Source organism: Dictyostelium purpureum (assembly GCF_000190715.1).
Source record: "Dictyostelium purpureum unplaced genomic scaffold DICPUscaffold_224, whole genome shotgun sequence".
Lineage (NCBI taxonomy): Eukaryota > Evosea > Eumycetozoa > Dictyosteliales > Dictyosteliaceae > Dictyostelium > Dictyostelium purpureum.
The window spans coordinates 21,141-45,528 of record NW_003519560.1 but is presented as its reverse complement, the minus strand read 5'-3'; the positions used below and the strand labels follow the sequence as shown (position 1 = coordinate 45,528).

General features: G+C 24.1%; 9 protein-coding genes across 9 annotated transcripts; 5 read left to right on the top strand and 4 right to left on the bottom strand.

Annotated features, from left to right (window-relative positions):
- Window positions 1-6: 6 nt before the first annotated feature.
- Window positions 7-1,827, bottom strand: DICPUDRAFT_155002 (uncharacterized protein; the record flags this gene model as incomplete). The annotated part of the gene is made up of 1 exon (XM_003290424.1): window positions 7-1,827. The coding sequence occupies one exon, from the start codon at window positions 1,825-1,827 to the stop codon at window positions 7-9; it is 1,821 nt and encodes a 606-aa protein (XP_003290472.1).
- Window positions 1,828-2,496: 669 nt separating this feature from the next.
- On the top strand, window positions 2,497-3,956 carry DICPUDRAFT_155001 (uncharacterized protein; the record flags this gene model as incomplete). Its single annotated transcript, XM_003290433.1, has 2 exons — window positions 2,497-2,989; window positions 3,091-3,956. The coding sequence occupies 2 exons, from the start codon at window positions 2,497-2,499 to the stop codon at window positions 3,954-3,956; spliced, it is 1,359 nt and encodes a 452-aa protein (XP_003290481.1).
- Window positions 3,957-4,372: 416 nt separating this feature from the next.
- On the top strand, window positions 4,373-5,776 carry DICPUDRAFT_81206 (uncharacterized protein; the record flags this gene model as incomplete). Its single annotated transcript, XM_003290432.1, has 1 exon — window positions 4,373-5,776. One exon carries the CDS (start codon window positions 4,373-4,375, stop codon window positions 5,774-5,776), a length of 1,404 nt encoding a protein of 467 aa, XP_003290480.1.
- Window positions 5,777-6,890: 1,114 nt separating this feature from the next.
- DICPUDRAFT_154998 (uncharacterized protein) lies at window positions 6,891-8,228 on the top strand (the record flags this gene model as incomplete). Its single annotated transcript, XM_003290431.1, has 1 exon — window positions 6,891-8,228. One exon carries the CDS (start codon window positions 6,891-6,893, stop codon window positions 8,226-8,228), a length of 1,338 nt encoding a protein of 445 aa, XP_003290479.1.
- A 5,324-nt stretch (window positions 8,229-13,552) lies between these two features.
- On the bottom strand, window positions 13,553-14,394 carry DICPUDRAFT_92491 (uncharacterized protein). The gene is made up of 2 exons (XM_003290423.1): window positions 14,354-14,394; window positions 13,553-13,891 (listed from the first exon to the last, which is right to left on the bottom strand). The coding sequence occupies exons 1-2, from the start codon at window positions 14,371-14,373 to the stop codon at window positions 13,579-13,581; spliced, it is 333 nt and encodes a 110-aa protein (XP_003290471.1). The 5' UTR covers window positions 14,374-14,394; the 3' UTR covers window positions 13,553-13,578.
- A 783-nt stretch (window positions 14,395-15,177) lies between these two features.
- Window positions 15,178-16,765, bottom strand: DICPUDRAFT_81203 (uncharacterized protein; the record flags this gene model as incomplete). The annotated part of the gene is made up of 3 exons (XM_003290422.1): window positions 15,178-16,038; window positions 16,130-16,515; window positions 16,633-16,765. 3 exons carry the CDS (start codon window positions 16,763-16,765, stop codon window positions 15,178-15,180), a joined length of 1,380 nt encoding a protein of 459 aa, XP_003290470.1.
- Window positions 16,766-17,376: 611 nt separating this feature from the next.
- DICPUDRAFT_49207 (uncharacterized protein) lies at window positions 17,377-19,651 on the top strand. The gene is made up of 2 exons (XM_003290430.1): window positions 17,377-17,546; window positions 17,940-19,651. The coding sequence occupies exons 1-2, from the start codon at window positions 17,480-17,482 to the stop codon at window positions 19,517-19,519; spliced, it is 1,647 nt and encodes a 548-aa protein (XP_003290478.1). The 5' UTR covers window positions 17,377-17,479; the 3' UTR covers window positions 19,520-19,651.
- Window positions 19,652-19,957: 306 nt separating this feature from the next.
- On the top strand, window positions 19,958-22,773 carry DICPUDRAFT_98700 (uncharacterized protein). The gene is made up of 3 exons (XM_003290429.1): window positions 19,958-20,655; window positions 20,718-20,885; window positions 20,953-22,773. The coding sequence occupies exons 1-3, from the start codon at window positions 20,185-20,187 to the stop codon at window positions 22,678-22,680; spliced, it is 2,367 nt and encodes a 788-aa protein (XP_003290477.1). The 5' UTR covers window positions 19,958-20,184; the 3' UTR covers window positions 22,681-22,773.
- A 73-nt stretch (window positions 22,774-22,846) lies between these two features.
- DICPUDRAFT_37392 (uncharacterized protein) lies at window positions 22,847-23,930 on the bottom strand (the record flags this gene model as incomplete). Its single annotated transcript, XM_003290421.1, has 2 exons — window positions 22,847-23,375; window positions 23,446-23,930. Coding segments are annotated over 2 exons (1,014 nt in total), but the record flags the coding sequence as incomplete, so codon positions are not given.
- Between the last annotated feature and the right edge of the window lie 458 nt (window positions 23,931-24,388).

The following is a 24,388-nucleotide window of genomic DNA, read 5'->3' as shown; positions in this document are numbered from 1 at the left end:
TATTTATTAATTATTATTGTTATTATTATTATTATCATTATTATTGCTGTCATTGTTAATGTTAATGTTATTGTTATTATTATTATTATTATTATCATTATTGTTATTATTATTATTATTATTATCATTATTATTATTATTATCAAAAATAATTCTATTTAATATATTTAAATCTTTTTCTGATGATATTGATAAGTTGATCATTAAATTTTTAATGTGAGCAACAGGACCATTGTTTAATTCGTTATTTCTATCTGTTTTTGGATCGTAAATATCAAATTCTTCGCTAGCCAATGATTTACAAGTAAAATCTAAGGAGTTTACTCGAATATGTTTTTTGATTCTTTTTGTTAGCAGGGTTTCACTATTTTTCAAATTTTCCCAAAGATTAGAATAGTTTAAAAATTCTTTTGTTTTATCTATATCGTGATTTTTATTTTGTTTTGTATATATATATATTGTTTGCTTTAATATTTCATTTGACAAAGTTCTAAATAAAATACAGTAAAACAAAGCCCAGCTACCTAGATAGTCATTATTTGGGTCATAAATAAATTTTTGAACCATCAAAGTGACTGGAGATATCAGCAGTTGAAATGAATAGCTGAGAGAACTAACTGATTTCCATCTTTTACTCTCTTGACTGGCAATTTCTTCACTGGAATGGGTAAATTTAAATTGTTTTGAAATGTTAATATAGAGATTTTTATCACTACATTGGTAGCAAACTGTACATTTTTCAATAGGGTTTGATTGGTGATTGCATTCCCATGTTTCTATTTTGCTTTTTAATAATGATGGAACATCATAAAAAATTTTCTTTTGCATATCATACTCTTCATTTACAATTATTGTAAAAATTTTTTGATCCACTGCGTATTGTATAAATGTTTCTAATATTTTATTGGGTCGAGAGTTTTTGATTTGGCAGCTTTCAATAGTTTTTATTTTTTTGCCATGGATAAAATCTTTATAGACTTTATCTTTTATATTATTATCTTCAGTAAGAAAAATAGTTGAGCAAGTTTCACAAAAAACAACGTTTCCATTGTAAAAATTGATTTTTTTTTGAGTACATTTCTTTTTTTCTAAATCATTTTGATCTATTTGATAATCTTCTGCATCATTGCATTCTAATTTGGGTATTTTTATTCGAGTAGAGGATATATTTTTTACTAATAGTAATAGGGTCTTATTATATTTATGTGGTTTTCTTTTGTCATCGCCTTTGATGTCTTTGAATATATTCCTGCACTTTTCAAGTCTATCATCAGCTATGGACTTGCTTAAAGGAGAGGTGACCTCATCTTCCTTGGTCATGAATATAATGAATTCGGTTTTCTCTAATTTGTTATCTGGGTAATGGCCTTTAATACTTGATAAAATTTCTTTCATTAGAATGATATCACAATCTCTCTCATTATACAATCGAATAACACCGAATATTAAGTCAATTGTTTTACATTTTGAGCCAAGAGCATTTTCAATTGCCTCTAAATATTCTTCAATAGTTTCATTCTCTTTCTTTCCCCTGTAGTCATAGTATATGGCATTATCGGTTTCAATTATAACCAGTTCCTTTGTACCATCACCTGATTTGCTGATATTCATTCTTGATAGTTGCTCTTCATTTACATATTCTTTTGCAAAGAAATAAATTAATTGAGATTTACCGCCTGCAACCGGACCAATCAATAAAATATTAGTTTTATGCTTTTTTTTTTTTTCTTTATCAATTCTTGATATAAATTTTTTTTTTATTTCATCTATATCTTTCTCCATTTTTGATATAAATTTTTTATTTATTTCATCTATATCTTTTTCCATTTTATAAATTCAATTTTAATTATAATTATTGATGCTATTCAAATATTATTTTTTAATTATTACAAATGATTTATTATTACAAATATATGTTTTTAAAATATTATTAACCACTATTTATGTAATTTTTAAAAATTAAACTTAATTTTTAAAAATTAAACTTAATTTTTTTAAGTCGGGGGGTTACTATTTTTACACCCACCCCCCCCCAAAATAAATTATAATAAAAAAAAGAAAAAAACATTCAAATAAATGCTTCTTTCAAATAACTAATATTTTTAATGTTTTATAAAAAAAAATGTCAATTTTATAAAACCATGATAATTATTAAAAAATGATAATCGTGATTGCAAAAAAAGATATTTAAATATCAGAAAAAAAAAAAAAAAAATATATAAAAAAAAAAATTAAAAAAAAAAATTTTAAGAAAAACAATAAAAAATTTAAAAAAAAAAATTACAATAATTTAAATTTTTCCAACTATTTTGTGTTAACAAAAAATCAAAAAAAATATTATTAACATAATTCCTTATTTATTTTTTTTAATTTATTATTTATATTTATTTATAATAATTTATAATATATTAAAGACATAAATGGTAAACTTATTTATTTAGAATTTTTAATAGTTTTAATTTATTCATATACCAACTAACGATAATCTTTATAAAGATGTCAATTGAAGAGGATAATACACCAGGCTATACATTAAAAGACTCTTTAGCCGATATTAAAAGCAATGACAGAGATAAAATATTGAAGGGTGTTGTTTATGTTAGAAAAGCATTGTCTGTAGAATCAAAGCCACCAATTCAACAAACAATTGATTTGGGAATGGGAACAGCTCTTATTAGATTATTGGGATCAGGAGATCCATCCATTCAATTAGAAGCAGCATGGGCATTAACAAATATTGCATCGGGAACAAATGCACAATCTAAACACTTGATTGACCTTGGTATTATTCCCCCATTGGTCGAGTTATTAAAGAGTGAACACTATGATGTTGTAGATCAAGCAGTCTGGGCTTTGGGTAATATTGCTGGTAATGATGTTAGCTGCAGGAATTTGGTATTGCAAACAGACACTATTAAACTCATTTTAGAGATTATAACAAGAGGCCCAACTGTGAAGCTTACAATATTAAGAAATATTTGCTGGACCCGTAAGCATAGTTTATTTATATAATAATAATAATAATAATAATAATAATAATACCTTTATAATAAAATCAATTGAATTAAATACTAATAAACTATTTTAAAGTTCAAAATTTATGCAGAGGTAAACCACAGCCACCTTTTTCAACAGTTTCAATTCTAATTCCATATTTTGAAAGAATCCTTATAAATACTGATGAAGATATTTGCACTGATGTTTGTTGGTCAATGTCATGGATTTCTGATACCACTAATGATAATTTGAATTTTATTCTCAGTTATGAATCACTGGTAGAAAAGATGATTGAATTCCTATACCATCCTAGTTTATCAATTCAAGTACCCGCTTTACGTTTTGTTGGTAATATTTTGACTGGTGACGATAATCAAACTCAAAAAATATTAAATTATAGGGGTGTTCTTCCACATTTTGTTGGTTTATTAAACCACAAAAAAAAGAATGTTAGAAAAGAAGCTTCTTGGGCTATTAGTAATGCTGCCGCAGGTAACTCAATTCAAATTCAAGCATTAATCGATTTCAATGTATTTCCAAGTTTAATCTCCCTCTTATCAAAAGAAAAAGATATTGATGTTAAAAAAGAAGCAATTTGGGCCCTTTGTAATGGCATTGCGGGAGGTACCACCCAGCAAATCCTTTACTTTGTGAATTTAAATTCCATCAAGCATTTATGCGATCTTTTGAGGATCGATACTTTAGATAATATTGTTATTGGTACTATATTGGACAGTATCGATAGAATTTTAGCAACAGGTCTTAGTGTTGCTCCTTATGGTCCAGATAGTAATCCAATGTTATCAATGTTTCAAGATGCAGGTTTCTTAGATATTGCTTGCTATTTAGAGAATTTTACAGATGAAAATGTGGATAAGTTTGAACTAATAGGAGAAAAATACTTTTTCCAAGAAGATGAAGTAATGGTCTTGGATGAACTTGAAAATTTAAATATATAAATATAGCACAATTTTAAAAAAAAAAAAAAAAAAAAAAATATGGCGTATATTTCATCAACAAATAAACTTTTTTTGTATTATAAAAAAATCTTCACTTTTTTTTTTTTTTTTTGAAACTTTAATTTTATTGCTCAACACAAAACGGTGCTCATTTATTAAGTGGATTTATCTTAAATTTTTAGGACAACGAAGTGATGAAAAAAAAAAATATCAGTCGTTTTTAAAAATATAATTTTAAATATTTAATGATTTTCAGACAATTTAAAAACAGTACCAAAAAAAAATCTTTTGCACAATTGTGTGTATTTGATATTATTTTTTATTTTTTATTTTATAATTTTTAAATTTTTTGGTTTAAAAAATTCTATAAATTGTTTTTTTTTTTTTAATGGATTAATAAATAAATAATAGTAATAATGTATAGTAATAATAAAAATTTAATTATAATAGGGTTTATTTATTTAATAAGCTTTATCTATATATGCAATGGTTTAGATATTATAATAGATTTAGAAAGTAGTAATAGTGATCCAGTATGTGGTGGGGCACTCACAGCAAGCGGTACATTGCCACCATGTGAGTCATTCAGTCAAGCCGGTGATAGAATCAGATCAATTGTAGCTGCCGATCCAGGGTATAACTATGACGCCGAGGTTTTAAACATCTATGTTTTAAATAGTGGTGAAAGTATTATTCAAGTTAATGACCAAACACAATATTTTGGAAAAATAGATTACTTTAAATCAATTTTAATTTCTGTTGCCGAAAGTAGTACACCATCTGAACCAGTTCGTTTTGTCTCAAAGATTCAAATCAACGGAAATGGAAATCAAGATCAAGTTTTTATTACAATTAATAATAAATCTGGCAAACAACATGTAAATGATTTAATTTTGAAAATTCAAGGTTTTATCTTTAATGACTTTGACACTCTTGTAGTTATCGATGACTATAATGTCGATTTACAATTAGAAGAAGTTCAATTTAGCAAACTCAGCAAAATTTCAGGTTCCCAAAGTGGTCAAGATCCAGACAGCAATGAGGATGATTTTATTGTTGGTTCTAAATCAGTTTCAATCATAGGATGCAAATTTAGAGATGGTGAAAGGGTTAATGTTTTAAAGAGCAATTGTCCAGGAAATGTCGTAATAAAGGGTACTACATTTGATTACGGTGGTTCTACTTTCAGATTTTATAATAGCTCCTCATTATATATTCAAGATGCAGTATATACATTCTCATCACAATCCGAATTTCAAAATGCTATCTTTGAATGCAACCATGTTAGTTTAATCAATATCAAAAGAGGTGATATTACCAACAGCAACTCTCAATATAGATCATTATTAAATGTTATCGAAAATGATAAAAGTGCCGATACCAACTACATTATCGATAGTGTTACCTATAATCAAGAAAACGGTGGTTCGCAATCTGGTACCTTCATGTTTGGTTTAAATCATGAAGGTACTTTTGATTTCAAAATGAACAATTCACACATTACCCATAATTCTGACCCAAGAGATGTTAGTTATCTTGTGTACATAAGTACAAGTCAAAAGAATCCAAATACAGTTACAATGGAAAACAATAACAGTACTTTCTTTTACAACTCTTTGGTATTCTCTGGGGGTAAAACCGATATTAAAATATTAAAAAATATTTTTTCAGCCGAGAATGTTGTAAATGGTGGTGGTTCTAATACAATCGATACAGACTTTGTTCCAGGTGAATATTCAAGTGAAGCTAGCCAAAATTCAATTTGGTCCTATTCCTTTGTTATCTTATCATCATTAATTTTATTAATTAAAAGTTTATAAAATCATAGAATTTAACCCTACTTTAATTTTATTTTATTACTTTATTTTGTTTTAAAATTTATAGTTTTTTATTTTAAATCATCCATTGCTCTTTGAAAAAAACTATTAAAAAATAGTCTATTGAAGTGTGTGTTATTAAACCAACATATCCTAAATATCATTATCGATTAATCACTAATCAAGTATTAATAGCATTTGTGGTGTTATTGTTTTTATTATTATATTTTTTATTTTTAATACTGTAAAAATGTTATATTTCCAATATATTCAAAATGCAAGGGTGAATTAAACCAAAGAATTTCAAAATATCGTTCTCTAATATAAAGAGCTTGGTGTCAATTAGAGAAATGGGAAATACTTGAAAAGTATAGACTTATAAATGGACTGAGGACCTATCGGTTGTGGGTGTGTGCGAAAAACATAACTAAACTATGTTTATAATTGCATCAATTTATAATATTTTCAATGAACCTATTGGTATTACCTTCAGCCCATGGTAATATAAGCTCTACAGGAAACCAAATCTCTACTACCATAGAGAAATATTCTATGGCTGCCACCATTTTATTGATTTATAGCTTGAAAATAATATTTTAATAAAATGGTTTTTTTTTTTTACAAAAAAAAAATAATTTAGTTTTTTTTTAATTTTTTTTTATAATAAAATTTTTATAAAAAAAAATTTCATCAGAAACTATCCACCAAACAAACCCAAATTTTTTTACTTAAATAGTAATAATCCTCACTTTTAAAGAAAAAAAAAAAAAAAAATATTGCGTATATATTTCATCAATAAAATTATTTTTTTTTTTAATTAAAAATCCTCAACTTTTTTTTTTAATATTTTAATTTATATAAATTGGTTGACATTTATTGGATTGAATTTTTCCTTAATTTTTAAGACAACAAGGTGATAAAAAAAAATATCTGTCACTTTTAAAAGTGTATTTTTATTGATTTTCAGATAATAAAAAAAAATTGCCATAAGAAATCCTTTGCACAATTTTGTGTATTGATATTTATTTTTTTTATTTTATAATTTTTAATTTTTTGTTTAAAATAAAAAATTCTATAAATTGTTTTTTTCAAATATTTTAATAAATAAATAGTAATAATGTATAGTAATAATAAAAATTTAATCATAATTGGGTTTATTTATTTAATAAGCTTTATTTATATATGTAATGGTAATGCTTTAGATATTTTTATAGATTTAAAAAGTAATAATGGTGATGCAGTTTGTGGTGGGGCCCTCTCACCATGTGGGTCATTCAGTCAAGCCGGTGATAGAATAAGATCAACAACTCCATCCAGTTTTGATCAATTAAACGTCTATGTTTTAAATAGAGGTAGCAGTGTTATTCAAGTTAATAGTCAAACACAATATTTTGGAGAAATTAATCAATTTGAATCAATTTTAATTACTGTAGCCGAAAGCAGTACACCATCTAAGCCAGTTGCTTCACTCCCAAAGATTCAAATCAACGGAAATGGAAATCAAGATCAAGTTTTTATTACAACTTTTGGCAATGTTAAGTTGCAAGGTTTTATCTTTAATGACTTTGATACTCTTGTAGCTACAGGTGATGAAGACAGATTTGTCAATTTACAATTAGAAGCAAATCAGTTTAACAAACTCAGCAAAATATCAGGTATCCAAAGCGGTCAAGATCCAGACAGTAAAGAGGATGATTTTATTATTAATTCTAAATCAGTTTCAATCATAGGATGCAAATTTACAGACAGTCAAAGAGTTAATGTTTTAAAGAGTAATTGTCCAGGAAAGGTTGAAATAAAGGGCTCTTCATTTGAATACGGTGGTTCCACTTTCAGATTTAATGAAAGTTCCTCATTATTAATTCAAGATTCACAATTTACATTCTCATTACGATCCAAATATCAAACTGGTATCTTTGAATTTTCCCTTCCTAGTGAAGTATATTTCGAAGGAACCAATTTTACCAACAGCAACTCTGAATTTAGATCACTATTGAAGATTACTGAACCTAATGACCGTGGCGATACCAATATCACTATCAAAAATATTTCCTATAATCAAGAAAATGGTGTTTCAGAAAATGGTTACATCATTGGTCTTTATCATGATGGTTATGTCTATTTCACAATGAGAAATTCACAAATTACCCATAATTCTGACCCAAGAGATGTTGCTAATCTTGTATATTTTAGTGGTCGAAGACAGTATCCTTACTTTCTTACAATGGAAAACAATAATAGTACTTTCTTTTACAACTCTTTGGTATACAGTGAGGGTTATATCAAAGTTAAAATATTTAATAATATTTTTATAGGAAAAGAAGCTGTAATTGGACCTCATTATACATTGGATACAGACTTTGTTCCATTTTCAAGCGAAGCTAGCTTAAATTCAATTTGGTCCTATTCCTTTGTTATCTTATCATCATTAATTTTATTAATTAAAAGTTTATAAAATCATAAAATTTAACTCTACTTTATTTTTATTTCTTTATATTGTTTTAAATTTATAATTTATTATAATAAATATATTAAATCATCAATTGTTTTTTGAAATACACATTAAAATAGTAATAATAATATTTTTGTTTAAATTGAACAGTTGGCATCATTATTTAAAAATTTCAATGATTTATAAAATTGGTTTTTTTTATTTAATTAAAAAAAAATAAAATCTATCAATTCATTTCCAAATATATTATCCACTCTTTATAATAATAAAAAAAAGTGGGTGGCGGAGTTATAATTTAATTATTTTTTTTTTATTTTTATATTTTTATAATTAAATTATTTTTTAGGGGTGTGTTTAAAAAATAAATAGATGATTATTACTTACTTTTGCTATCAGTATGATTAAAATTTAATAAAATGTACAAAAAAGGGTACCCTTCACTCAGTATGGATATAATCTATTATATTTACAAAAGGAAATTATTGTACCTTTTTTATTAAAATTAATTTAATTTTTTTTATTGCATATTCTAAATAAATTTTAAAACTCTATTTAAACTTTTTTTTAATTTATTTTTCATTTAATTCAAACTAGCAATCCAAAGCAATTTGTACAGTCAAGCTTAAATTTATTGCCTCCTTTTAGTGTTCAGGCTTGAGATAAAACAGGTAAGATATCAATCCATTCTTCTTCTTTGTGACTTTCATTGGTGGAAATAAAAAAAAAATAAAAAAAATAAAAAAAATAAAATTAAAAAAAATTAAATGAAAGTATTTTTTTTTTTTTTGGGTCTAAATGAATTTATCAAAGACGGTGTTTTTTTTTTTTTAATTAAAAGGGTTAATCTTTTTAATTAAAAAAAAAAGAAGATATTTAATTTATTTATAATCGTAGTTATCAATGAGATAATGAAAAAAAAAAAAAATTTTAATTTAAAAAAAAAAAAAAGAAAAGAAAAAAGATGAAAAAATTTATTTTAATCTATTTTATTTTTATTAAATTATTTTTTTATATATATAAAAAATATTAATATCAATATAAAATATTTTTTATTTATTAATATAACTTGTGGACATTTATTATTATTATTGACATTTGATCACCGGGAAGATAAACTGGGTAAGAACGAAATCATACACATATTTTATTTTCTTTACTATTATGCATTATCGCCTTCTTCTTTTTTAAAAGAATTAATTTTTGGATAAGTCTTAGCCCAGGGAACAAATAAACCCCCCGTATTCGAATTTTTCCAAGTGTACAATTACTATGTTGGATATTTCGATCCTAACATTATATGTCACATATAATCATTGCAAGGCTATAATATAATATAGCCGCTATATATGTGAACATATCTATACACTGGCTTATCCAAAAAACAATAAGCGATAATGCAGTGGTAGAAATTAAAGTAGCTAAAGATTCGTTTTATAAACTATAATAGTTTATCTGTAAGTAAAGCTAACTAAAATTTTACAAATATTATTATTGAAAAAAAGTTTTTTATATGAAGCAATGAAATGTAAATTTTTTATGGGAATAATTAAACAGTTCTATCTATTTTTTAATTAATTTTTTTATAAAAAAAAGAAATTGTGTGTGGTGGGGTTTTAATTAAATTTTTTTAAAAAAATTTTTGAAAAAATTTTTTTTTTTTTTTTTTTTTTTTTCCAATCATTCTTTATATTTTCAAAATAACAGAAACAAATAATAATAATTAAAAAAAAAACTATTAAAAAAAAAAAAAACTTATTAAAGGTGTAGATTATATAGATGATCCATTAAAAGCAACAAGCTTACCTCGAATCGGGTTAGAAATTAGAAGAGATTGTTGGACACAGTGATTAGTATAAAAAATATAGAAGCTTTAGAAAGTAGCCCAAAAGAGATATTCCAGCTATAGCTCAGGATCGAGGTTTAAAACTAGGATCAATCCTATATTTTGAAAAAAAATCCGGATCCTTTTTCCTAAAACTCGATCCTAAAAAAATCCTTCATATAAATCGTGTATTTTTGAATCTTATAAAAAAAAACCTTTAACACATAACTTTAATTGTAATTTTATTAAATAATATTCAGTCTTTTTTATTTAAATTAAAATTTTTTTTTTTTTTTTTGTTTTTTTTTTATAAAAATGATGGGGTTTTTAAAAAAAAAAAAAAAATTTTTAATATATTTTTAATAAAAATAAATTTTTTAATGATCATAAATTTGGTTCAAGGAATTTTTTTTAAAATTTCGAAAAAAAAAAAAAAAAAAAAAATATTTTTTTAATTGAATATACAAAATTTATATGGAGGAATCGTGTCTTTTTCAGAGACTATTTCGTGCTTATTAAATTTAATAAAAAAATTAAAAAAAAAAAAAAATTATTTTAATTTTGAAAATGATCAAAAATAACAAAATTTTTTTTTTTTTTAAAAAAATGTCTTTTGTGAAAAAAAAAAAAAAAAAAAATTAACTTTATATGAAGTCTTTCAAATAAAATTTTTGTATAAAAAAACGTCTAATTTTTATTTTACCAAATAGAACTGAAAATATTTTTTCTATTATTAAAATACTTTCTTCAATAAATTTATTAATAAATAAATAATTAATTATAAAAATAAAAAATAACAGAATCATTTATTGAAATCGAAAATGAAAATACTATTTATTCATATGAATAATCATATGATTACAGTCCCACAACCCCCAAAAATTCATCCAGATCAAAGGCACAATCTAAATATACAACAACAAGAAAAGTTGTAAACAAAGAAATAATGTATAAATAATGTATAAATAATGTATAAATAATGTATAATAATAATGTATAATAATAATTAAAATAAAATTTTTTTTTTTTTTTTTAATTTTTTTTTTTAATTTTTTTATTTATTTTTGATCCTTTTTTGATCCAAAATCATTAAAATTTAGGATTTTTTAAATCCTTTATTTCATTTTTCGATCCAAAAAATCCTAAATTCTTCCGGGAGATTTTTTTTTTTGGATCGATCCTTACCTATAATTCCAGCCCCTTCAGCCACTTGTGCCTCTCATGCCACAGTTGATATGTGTAAATGATTAAAAGAATTGAATAGACTAACTGGCAAACTCGTAAAAGAAAGTTTTCATTTTATACTAATTCAAACAACAAAAAGAACAATTTTCAATCAACCAAGAAAAAAAACAAAAAAATAAATAGATTAAATAAATTAATATTTTTATCTAGAAATTTTAATAAATAAAAAACTATTTTCTATTTTTTATCCAGAAATTTTTTTTTTATTAAAGGTTTAAATTTTTATTAGGGATGTGTGTTTCCTTTTATGATAACTATAGATTAAAATTTCTAAAAAAGTATACCCAATTTGGTTATAATATTTTATTTACTTAAGGAAATTATAGATTCTTTATTATAATTCAAAAATTTTTTTATTTTCTAATTTTTTTTTTTTTTTTTTTTTTAAATTTTTTTTATTTTTTATTAATTTAGTAATGTATGGATCAAAATCGTTATACGACTATTCCCAAATAAATTAATAAAAACCAGTTTATTCTACACAAATATAAAAGCACAAAGAAGCACGTTGTTAATAGAACAGGAGCAATGATACCTCTACAACAAAATAGTAATAACAATGTTAAAATATCAATCCAATCAGCTTAGTTTTTTAGTCCTGCTCAGCCAAACAGATTAGCTTTTTTTTTTTTATCTGTATCCAAAGTATAGATTTACATTTAGATCTTTAATAAAAATCTATGAAAATAGATTAAAAAAATTAATAATTGGTTTTGAAAAATATTAAATGATATAAAACTAGAAACCAATTATGAAATTATTATAAAATATAGTAATTTGTTAAAAAAAGGAGTAGGTATCAGATAGTTTTAATAAATATTATAATTGTAGTGATGCAGTGTCTAACTATTTTTTATAGATTTTAATAATAGGGATCAACAAAAGATTCAACATCATGCACAACAACCACAAATTAAACAAACCACTCAAAATTTTATAAATAGTATGTTTACTTTTAAAACTTGTAATAGATTGATATTATTATATTAACCATAAATTTATTTTTATTAACTGCGCAACCAATAATGGAAGTTTTGAATTCCGTTGTTTTGAATGTAGATTTTTAAAGTAGGCAAGTGAACAGTGACAGATAGTTTCTTATTAAAATTAAAAATTTTATTAAAATATAAAACAAAAAAATAAAAAATAATAAATTAAATTTCTTTTATAAAATTTTTAATTTTTTCAATAGAAGTTTCAATGTAATTTAAAATTTTACTAACTTTCTTTAAAGCTTCTACATTTTATTATTATAATATAAAATATTTTTTTTTTTTTTGATTATCTTCATTAAAATTAAAAATTAATATCTCAATTTTATTCCGATATTAAATAAAATGAATGGATTTTTTTTATAATTTAAATGGTTGCTTAGCATCACAAACTTAAAAAATTTATTTAATAATTACAATGTTTTTAAATCACCCTTTTGAATTTATTGCATAAAAAAATCTGGTGGTAAATCGAAATGTAAAATGTCCTTTTAAAAAAAGATATTATATATATACACATAATAAAATTTAAAAAAAAACTTACATTAAAATAATGACCCTTTCTGGCCCATATTGTTACCATTGTAATTTGGGTTATTACAGAAATCCCAATAATGAGGGATTATTTGATACCGGTTGGATAACCAGTTCCAAAAGTTTTTGATACTAAATATAGGCACATGCATCTTTGTGTTTTAAATAATAATATAAAAACGAAATCAAAAATGGATCACTTGAATATTATTTTCCTCCAAATACTGTTTCACTATCTTTGCTGATTAAAAATTATAAAATATTATTACTAAAATAAAATTGAAAATATATAAAGGTTTTTTATTTAAAGAAAAAAATGTATATTTGTTGTTTATTCTTTTTTCTTTTTTGTTAAGAACATCATATACTATTATATTCTTTGAGAAAAAGACATGGCTCAATGGTAGGTTTTTTGTACGTTTTAAAAAAAAAAATTTTATATTTTTTAAAAACACAAATTGAAAAAATAAAAAATAAAAAATAAAAAATAAAAAATAAAAAATAAAAAATAAAAAATTCTTCCAGTTTGTTTGTTTTTGCAAAATATACCACCAAATAATTTGGTGATGTGTGGTTTTAAAACAATTTTACAACTTTACAATTGGACTGTTGGTAAATGATTATATTAATAAAAATAAACATTAATTATAAATAGATTCACTTCGATCATATTTTTATAAAAAAAAAAAAATTTGTGAAAAAATATAAAAGATACAAATAGTTTTTTTTTTTTTAAATAAAAATTAATATTTATTTAAATTTATTTGGCAAAAGTAGTTAAGATATCTGAATCGCCACCATCAGTAATTGAGAGACAAGCAACTCTGAAGTGTTTACCACATGAGGTACCTAAGTCAACATTGCTACCGTTGTAGATGTGAACGGCGGTTTTTGATAACATAGCATAGTATTCAATTTCTGAACGTCTGACGCTTTGGAGATTGTTTGATAAAATGATTAATTTGGCTTTACCATTTCTTAAGGTTTTGATGGTTGATCTGTAACCTAATTGGGTTTTACCAGATTTCATGACGAGGGCTAATTTTGAGCCAATGTTTTCTTGAGTTTTACGGCTATAAAGAAATAAAAAAAAGAATTTAATTAATATTTTGTCATCCAAAAAATATATATAAATTATGTTGGTCCAATTAAAATAAAATATTTAAAGAAGTAGGTTAAAAAAAAAAAAAACTTGAATGTTATTGAATTGTTGTTATTATGATTTATCAATTATTTTGTTTTTTATTCAATATTATTTAATTAAATTGTATGTATATGTTTATTGATTATCAATTATTTATCCTTGTTATTTTATATTTTGTTACTAATTTTTATTTGTATTATTATTATTACTGTTATTATTTTTTTTTTTTTTCTCGTTTTTTTTTTTTTTTTTTTACCTTTCTTTATTTTTATAATATATAACAATATTATAGAAATAAATATTTATATTTTTAATTGGATCAACATTAAGTATATTTACATTAATGTGTAAATACTTTTAACATTTTATTATTGATACAATTTATGCGTACATTTTTTTAGCTGAAACCATCTTTAGTTACTACGGGAAAAGTTACCTCCGGTGTTGATTATTACAAACAATAAAAATAATAAAAAAAAAAATTTTAGAATTTTGTTTGTAAAAAATTTTTTAAAAAAAATTTAAAAAAAAATAAAAAACCGAAAGAATTTTTACATACCTATATTTTTTACATAAATTTGTGTAAAAAATTCAGGCATGCCATAAAAAAAAAATAAAAATAAAAATCTTTTTTATAAGACTTTAATTTTTACCCAAAAAACAAGAGTTTTATTTATTATTACTTTTATTTTATTTTAATTTAATTTATTTTATTTTATAAAGCATAATTAATAAATTTATATAAAATAATAATTTTTTTATTTAAATATTTAAATTATTTAATTTTAAAATTTTTTTTATTGTTTAATTTTAATTTTAAAATTTTTTTTTTACATATAAAATGATAGTTGGCAATTGCCAGACGCAAAAATTTTACATATAAAATGAAAACTGGCTGTGGATATTTTTTTACACATAAAATGAAAGCTGGCAATTGCCAGACGTAAAAAAATAATTTTTTTTTTAAATATTTAAATTATTATTTTTTAATTTTAAATTTAAATTTAAATTTAATTTTAATTTTTTTTTTTTAAAGGTCTTTATTTACATATAAAATGATAAATGGCAATTGCCAAACGCAAAAATTTAATGAGAGAGGTTTTTTTTTTTACATATAAAAATTAGTATGAGAAATGGAAATTTTTCAAAGTCTTTTCCATATTTAAATATATATTTTATTTATTTTTATTTTTATTTTATAATATATAATTTATTTTATTTATCTTTTTCATTTTCTTCTTTTTTAATTTTTTTTGAATCTTCAAGTTTTTTGTGATACAAACGACTGGCTTCAAAGAATTGATTTGGATGAGAGATAACTTTTGAAAAATTATTACTTGGATGTAAAATATTGAAATGTTTTGTACAAGCTATGTTTGGTTGGACTTTTGAAGATTCAATCAATTGAATTCTTTCAAATTCAGAGATACCAATTTCTTCAAGTTTATTAGCAAGCTTTTCAGTGTCCCAAAGATATGGACAACCATGTACTTGATCGATACCAGAAGGGATTTTAGCGATGATTTTAGAGCAGCTGTATGGATGGTAGCTGACGGCTTTACCTTCTAAACCATAGGTGTGACGTAATGTATAGGCATATTCTTTATCGAATTCATTGTTTGAAACTCTTCTTGAGAATGCCATTTTCCAAAATTGGATTGCCTCTTCAAATGGTAAACCGATGCCTTTAAGATAGGTGCTGAATTGTAATCTACCTTCGTGCTTTAATTTGGCATTGCCGATTAATGAGTCGTGCATAACTCTCATACAAAGTGGGAAGGATGATTTTGAAAGTGGTAAGACATCCTCTTTTCTGATTTGAGTTGATTTGAGGAACTGTTTATTTAATCCCAATTCACCAGCTCTTGGTAATGTTTTAAAGAATTGAATCAATTCTGGGAACTCTTCTCTAATACGATTCTTATCGATTTTTACACGATCCATTGCAAATTCTAAATAGTTTTTATATGTATTTGCAATTAAATCTTTGAAATTTGATCTAAAAACAAATGCATATCCTTTCTTAATAATTACTTTTTTTAAATCGATTAAATTTGGTATATCTTGAAATGGTATCTATATAAGAATTTAAAATAATAAATTAATTTTAATATGAATATATTATTTATATACATTTTGTATACACTTTGATGATAATAATATATACTTTATAAAAATGTGTTGGTCCGATTGGATCTTGTAATTTTAAATTTGATTTTACAACTAAATAATCTAAATCGTCTGCTAATAGTTTATATTCATCTTCAGATACTGGATACCAACCAAAATCTGAATAAGTTGTTATAAAGTGGGTTAAGTCATTTGGTAATCTATGTTTTAATAATGCTAATTCTGATGTTATAAACCAATCTCTATCCTCTGAATCACACATTGCAATTCTAAGACAATAATGTGATAGTTCGTCTTTAATTTTAAAAATTTCTTCTTTTTGTGAACCTAAATATTTTTTTGATAATTCATAAAAATCATGTTGATCTGATGTTGTTGCTTGTTTCAATGATGTATCTTTTAATGATAATATTTCATTTAATACTAAAAATAAAAATAAAAATAAAAATAAAAAGTTATTAATATTATTAATTATTAGTATTATTAATTATTATTAAATTAATTATTATTACTGATATTAATACTAATATGTTTACCTACAATTAAATCTATCTATACAAAAATTTTCAATTTGTGACATATTACAATTAAATGCTGGAACATTGGTGTAAAGTGGTGTATAGGCATCATTTGATGTTGATGCTACATTGGTTTTCTTTGCTGCCTTAATCATTTTATTTTATATTTTATATTATACAGTCTTTAAATAAATTATGAAATAAAAAAAAAAAAATTTAAATTTTGTTTTTTTAAAAAAAAAAAAAATAAAAACTTTAACCGCGAATATTTTTTATATGTAGAATTTTTATTTGTTTAAAAAAAAATAATTATATTAAAATAAAGTGATAAAAAATTGATGTTTTTAACAAGTACACAAAATAAATAAAATACACAAAATAAAATTAAAAAAATAATAAAATATATATTTTACATAAAAAAAAAAAAAAAAAAAGAAAAAATAAAAAATAAAAAAAAAATTATGATTTATATTTCTTTTATTTTTTATTTTTATTCTCAAGTTTCCTTATATTTATTTATATATTTATTTATTTATTTAATTGGGTATTGTGATTGATTAAATTTTATAAATATAAAAAATAATGGTTGTACATCTATTAATTTACATTGAACAATGAAAAAAAAAAAAAAAAATTTTAATTTTTTTTTTTATTTTTTTTTCCAATTTTTTTTTTTTTTATTTTTTTTTAAATTTTTTTGAATTTGATTTTTAAATTTTTTTTTTTTTTTTAGTTTTTTCATACACCAACTCTCTTTTTTTTTTTTAAAAAACTATTAATAATAAATTTAAATTAAACCTTTAAAAAGGATCAATCAATCAATATTTGTTGTATCAATTTAAATATATTAAAACATATAAAAGATCAAAATGAGTAATAAAGTTTTAATGATTGATGGTGATCGTATTTCAGGTCAAGATGTTAGAAATCAAAATGGTATGAAGTCATATGCATACACAACCCCCCACACACAGCTACATTATTTTAAAACAATAGTAATAATAATAACAACAGCAATATCAACTACAATAATGACAATGGATATAAAATCAGACTTAATAATATAAAAATCATTCATTACACCTAATCTCAATCCGACACAATAATAATAATAATAATAATAATAATAATAATAATAATAATAATAATAATAATAATAATAATAATAATAATTAATTATATAAATGACATAATTATTAATTATACTAATTTTTTTTTTTTCTTTATTTTAATATAAATATAAATATAAATTAATTTCAAATATCAAATTTTAAAAAAAATTTATTACAAATTCAAAATCATTATTTTTTTTTTTAATCAAATTATTAGTTACTGCTGTTACAGCAATTGCAAATATTGTTAAAACATCATTTGGACCAATTGGTTTAGATAAAATGTTAGTAGATAATATTGGTGATGTTACCATTACAAATGATGGTGCAACAATTTTAAAAATGTTAGAAGTTGAACATCCAGCAGCAAAAGTTTTAGTTCAATTAGCAGATTTACAAGATCAAGAAGTTGGTGATGGTACAACCTCAGTAGTTATTTTAGCAGCAGAACTCTTAAAGAGAGCCAATGAATTAGTTCAACGTAAAATTCATCCAACAGTTATTATTAGTGGTTATCGTATCGCTTGTCAAGAAGCTATCAAATATATCAATGAAGAATTAGCAATAAAAGTTGATACATTACCAAAAGATTTCATTGTAAATACAGCAAAAACTTCAATGTCCTCAAAAACCATTAATGACGACAGTGATTTCTTTTCAAAAATGGTTGTCGAAGCCATCAACCGTGTTAAAACTATCGATTACAAAGGTGACGCTAAATATCCAGTTAACTCTATCAACATTTTAAAGGCTCATGGTAAAAGTGCTAAAGAAAGTATTTTAGTTGAAGGTTATGCTCTCAATTGTACCGTCGCTGCTGAAGGTATGCCAAAACGTGTTCAAAATGCTAAAATCGCCTTTTTAGATTTCAACCTTGCCAAAACTAAAATGAAATTAGGTCAAAAGGTTGTCGTTACCAATGTTAACGATCTCGAAGCCATTAGAGACAGAGAAAATGATATCATTAAGGAACGTATTCAATTAATCATTAAATCTGGTGCCAATGTTGTCCTCACAACTAAAGGTATCGATGATTTATGTTTGAAATATTTTGTCGAAGCTGGTTGTATGGCCGTTCGTCGTTGTAAAAAAGAAGATCTCAAAAGAATCGCCAAAGCTTGTGGTGGTACTGTTCTCATCACTTTAGCCAATCTCGATGGTGAAGAATCATTCGATCCAACCGCTTTAGGTACCGCCGATCAAGTTTCACAAGACCGTGTTGCTGATGATGAATTAATCGTCGTTAAAAACTCAAATAAAAAAGCTGCTTCAATCATTCTTAGAGGTGCCAACAGTTTAATGTTAGACGAAATGGAACGTTCCATTCACGATTCATTATGTATTGTTAAACGTGCCCTCGAATCTGGTACCATCGTACCAGGTGGTGGTGCTGTTGAATCTGCCCTCTCCATCTATTTAGATAATGTTGCCGCTACTATGGGTTCACGTAAACAATTAGCCATCTCTGAATTTGCCGAATCTCTTCTTGTTATTCCAAAACAATTAGCTGTTAACGCTGCTTTAGATGCCACCGATTTAGTCGCCAAATTAAGATCATACCACCACGTCGCTCAAACTGATAGCACTAAAAAATCATATGCTCACTCTGGTTTAGATTTATTTGCTGGTAAAGTTAAAAACAACGTTGAAGCTGGTGTTTTAGAACCAGCCGTCGCCAAAGTTAAATGTATTAAATTCGCTACCGAAGCTGCCATTACAATTTTAAGAATCGATGATATGATCACTTTAACACCAAAACAAGCTCAAGGTGATGATCATGCTGGCCATGGCCATTAAATTAATTCATTTTAATTTAATAATTTAAAATTAGTTAATTTATTGTCATAAAAAAAAAAATCATTTCTTAATTTATATATATATTATACATATAAAAAAAAAATAAAAAAAAATTAAAATAAAAAAAATTAAAAAAAAAAAAAAAAAAAAAAAAGATTGTTATACATTTTTTGTTTTCATTTTTTGTAAAAACGAGTTTTTTTTTTTTTTTTTGTTCCAATGATACCATCAAAAAGGATGTTGGTGTTAACACACAAAAAACCATCCCTTGTTTGCCATAATATTGTTGAAAAAAAAAAAAAATAAAAAAAAATCTTTTTTTAAAATTTTTTTTTTTTTTTAAATTTTTTTTAAATTTTTTCTATTTTTTTTTTATTTTATTTATTCACACATCCATCTTTGCTCCCAACTCATTATTACAATTGTATTATTTTTTTTGTAAATTATAATAATATAATTATAATAATTTTATTTTAAATTTTATTTTATATATAATTAAATTTCTTTTTATTTGTATATAATTTTTATTAATAAACTTAATTTTTTTTCTTTTTTTTATTTTTTTTTTATTAAAAAAAAATAAAAGAAAAAAAAAAAAAAAAAAAACCTTTAAATAAAAACCAACATATATATAACATGTGTTCAATAGCACAAGAGAATATATCATGGATTTGGATTATAGTACAATAGATCATTCTAATCGAGCAATAACAATAGATAATAATATTGTTAATAATAATAATATTAATAATAACCACAATAAAATTAAAAATTCACAAACATCAACATCACAACCAAATCATAGACCTACAAGTCCAAAAACAGTGTTATCATCATCACCATCATCATCCTCATCATCATCGCAACCAATAAATAAAACTAGATCATCCTCACAATCATCATCATTTTCACCAATAGTTATCAATTCCAATTCGAATAACAATAATAATAATAATAATAATAATGAAGATTTATCGAGTTCAACAGAAATTCATCAAGATGAAAATCAATTAAATTCAAATATTTTCGAAAACTTGGGTTTTGTTATTGATATAACTATTAATCTCAAAAGGAAAATGGAGTTAGTAAAGATTATTAAAAAGAATGGAGGCAAAAGTTGTTATTCATGCACAAAGGTAATTATAAAACTGTTTTATGTTTTATAAAAATTTAAAAATAATACTAATTATTATTAAAGGCGACACATTTAATCACCACAAAACAAGGTTATATAGAGAAGACACAAAAAGTTCAACAAGCTCTTTCTTTAGGTATACCAATTTTAGTTAAAGAATATGTTCATTATTGCGCATTTAAAAAAGAGTTACTTCCTGTTGAAACCTATTTAGTATCATCCTTAATATCTGTATGTAGCAATAATAATATTAAAAACATTAAATATTCAAATACTAATATATAACTTTTATAATTAGAATACATCTGTTTTATCATTATCACAAGAGTTAGAGGTAAAATCAAATGATGAAGATCATAATGGAATTACCAATATTGAAAATGAAAATGGTGAAGTTATTCTTACACCATTAGATATTTCAGCCACAACAGTAACACCTGCATCTACACCTACACCTACACTTACAACAGCAATAGCAACAGCCACAGAAACAATAATAGATACACCAACTCCATTACTTAATAATACATCAGAATCGTTTATATCAAAAAATACATCCCAAGCAACCACATCAGATTCAAATAGTTTAACGAATGATTCAAACTTAAAGAGCGATCATTCAACAGAGGATGAATCTAAAAATAATTTATCATCAATTGATTCAAATACCAAAACAATAGAAAGCAATTATATTTCTACTCAAAATTTATCGAATACTCTTGCTTCTGTTGATAAAGTCGATCTTGATGATAAGCAAACAACAACCAACACAACCAACACTACAACCACTACCACAACTCAACCATCACAACCACCATCTATCCTACCAACTTTATCGTCGAGTTCAACAACCACTATATCATCTTTACCAACCAACACAGTTATAACTCCAGTATCAATATTAAAGAATCCAAATTCTGGTTCGTCAACAAATAATTATAAAATTGATGACGCCGAAGAAAATTTAAAATATGAACTCAAAGAAAAGAAAAAGAAATTTTCACAAAAAAGAAACCATCTTTTAAATTTGAAAAAGAGTTACCAAGATCCTTCAACTGTTACACAATCTAGACCAAGAAGAAGTAGTGGTGGTGCAACCTTAATGGAAGCAATTACCGATCAAGTTAATTATATTTCTAATCTTGATGGTTTTAAATATTATGCTAGAGGTCATCAAATGAATAACAACAATACAACTAATAGTATCGCAATTACTCATAACACCAACGGTTATAATAATAAATCATTAAGATTAAACGAGTATAATCCACTTGAAGAAGAAGAAGAGGAGTTTGAAGAGTTAGAAGAGGAATTTGAAGACGAGGAAGATGAAGAGTACTATGATGAAGACGAAGAAGAGGAGGAGGAAGGTTTAAGTGATGAGTATGATGAAGATGAAGATAACGAAGGAGATGAAGAGGAGGGTTTAAGTGATGAGGATGTTTCACATAATTCAAAATTCAAAAAACAAAGAAAACACAACGATTTCGAATTCGAGCACCATCACAAACAACAAAAAATTCAACAATTACAAAAACAAATAGAAAGTTTAGTACTAAACAACAATGGTAGTCAAAATGTTAGAAAGTTAAGATCATATTCAAGAGACTACATTGACAATACCGTTGTCAAAGGTTTAAATAACGAACACAATCCAACATCAAGAAATACTATTCAAAAAAGTTCAAGTTTAGATAAAATTTTACATTCCCCAAAAAAAAGACCAATTCAACAACAACAACAACAACAACAACAAGATAATTTATTAAATAGTAATTTATTAAATAGAGTTAAAGAAGATTCAATCACAGCAACATCTGATTTATCATCGTTGGCATCATCATCATCATCTGTCTCACCATCATCACCAAAACAACAATCCTTAATCGACAAATCAAATCTATTGAAAAATAAGAAAAAGAAACCATTTTTACCACCCCTTTCAACTTTGGTTCATATTTTAGTTACCTTTATTATACTTAGTGCATTCTTTATGTCCTTACCTAACCCAACCAATAATGTATAATTAATTTATAATTAATCAAAAAGTAATACAAATAGAAAAAGAAAAATAATTAATAAAAAAATAAAAATTTTTGCTTTTGATTTTTTTTAAAATAAAGTTTTATAATACTTTATTATTTTTATTTAAATATAGTTTTTATAATTATTTTTATTTTTATTTTGTTTTATTATTGTTGGAATATGGATGTTGTGGTTGTGGTTGTGGTGCCTTGTTTTTGTTGTTGTTGCTGTCGACGCATTTGAATAAAACTATTGATTCTTAATAAAGGGTTATTTAGTGTCTGCTGATCTTGACTATCTAATGCTGTTTGGTTTGGTTTTTCACTTTGATGTTTAATACTAAAATTTGATTTGTTACCTATGTTTAAACTATCAAGTGATGATGGTAAGCAATTATCTGTTAAAACTTTGTTGATATCGCTAAGAAGTGTCAAAACCTTGAGCGATGGTGGAAGGGTATGAGGTCTAATGGGTTGATTAAAACAAAATCCCAATTTTAGATTGGTCAATGAAGATAAGGAAAAAAAATTTGTAGGTAATGGAAGATTATAAAAGTCACCAAAGATAATTGATTTGATGCTTGATGGTATCGCTCCGGCCTCTAGTTCTTTATTAAATGATTTTCCAAACTCTAGCGATTCGATGCTTGGTGGTAAAGTTCCACGGGGTAGATCTTGATTAAAATAGTTGCCAAAACTACATTAATTAAACGTATAGATATTGTTAGTTATGGGGCACAGTATACAGTTTAGTGTAAAAAACTTACGTTAAAGACTTGAGGGACTGGGGTAAAACACCTATATCAAAGGGCTGGTTATAGCAGTAAGAGAATGATAAATTAGTTACAGAGTTTGGAATCGAACCTACATCTAACTTTGTATTAAAACAAAAACCGAATATGATTGTAGTGAGACTATTTGGTAATGAGCCGGGTGGAACTATTTGGTTAAAATCATAACCGAATCTAATTGTAGTAATTGTATTTGGTAAAGTTGTTGGAGAGGGTAATATTTGATTAAAAAAACCGTCCAAATGTAAACCTGTCAAAAATGGTGGTAATTCATTATTATTTGGTAGTTGATCATTGTACCACCCAAGTGTTGATATATATGATTTATCTTTAAACTGGTCATATTGAGATTTATTATCAAACTTTACAACACTAAATAAAATAAAGGATAAAATATGACTATGAATTTCTTTTCTTAAAAATACATTATTCCAAACTTTATATAATAATCTATAATAGTTAAAAAGAGAAAAAACCAATTAATATGTTTTTAATCTATTACTTATATTGATTATATTGTACTTACCTATCACTAATATCACTACTGTTTTTTAACTCTTCGTTTACGGGAAAGTTAATTAGAGATGATAATAGTTCATTGTTACTTGCTAGTAACTCAGACTCTAAAACTTTATTAAATGTATGATCGTATGCTAAATTGTAATGGGTTAACTCTTCCCTAATTTTTACGTTGTCATTTTCGAAATACTTTTTTAAACTTTCTCTGTAATTATCTTTAATTATTAAGCTTTGATTAGTGTTGCTAACTTGGCTTTCGACACCACTATTAATGACATTGTCATTTCCACTATAGTTATAATCTTTATTTTCTTTTTTTTTACTAAAGTCTGAATATTTATTACTTTTTGTACTCTTTTTATTATTGTTTTTTTTATCCATTGTTAATATAAAAAAAATA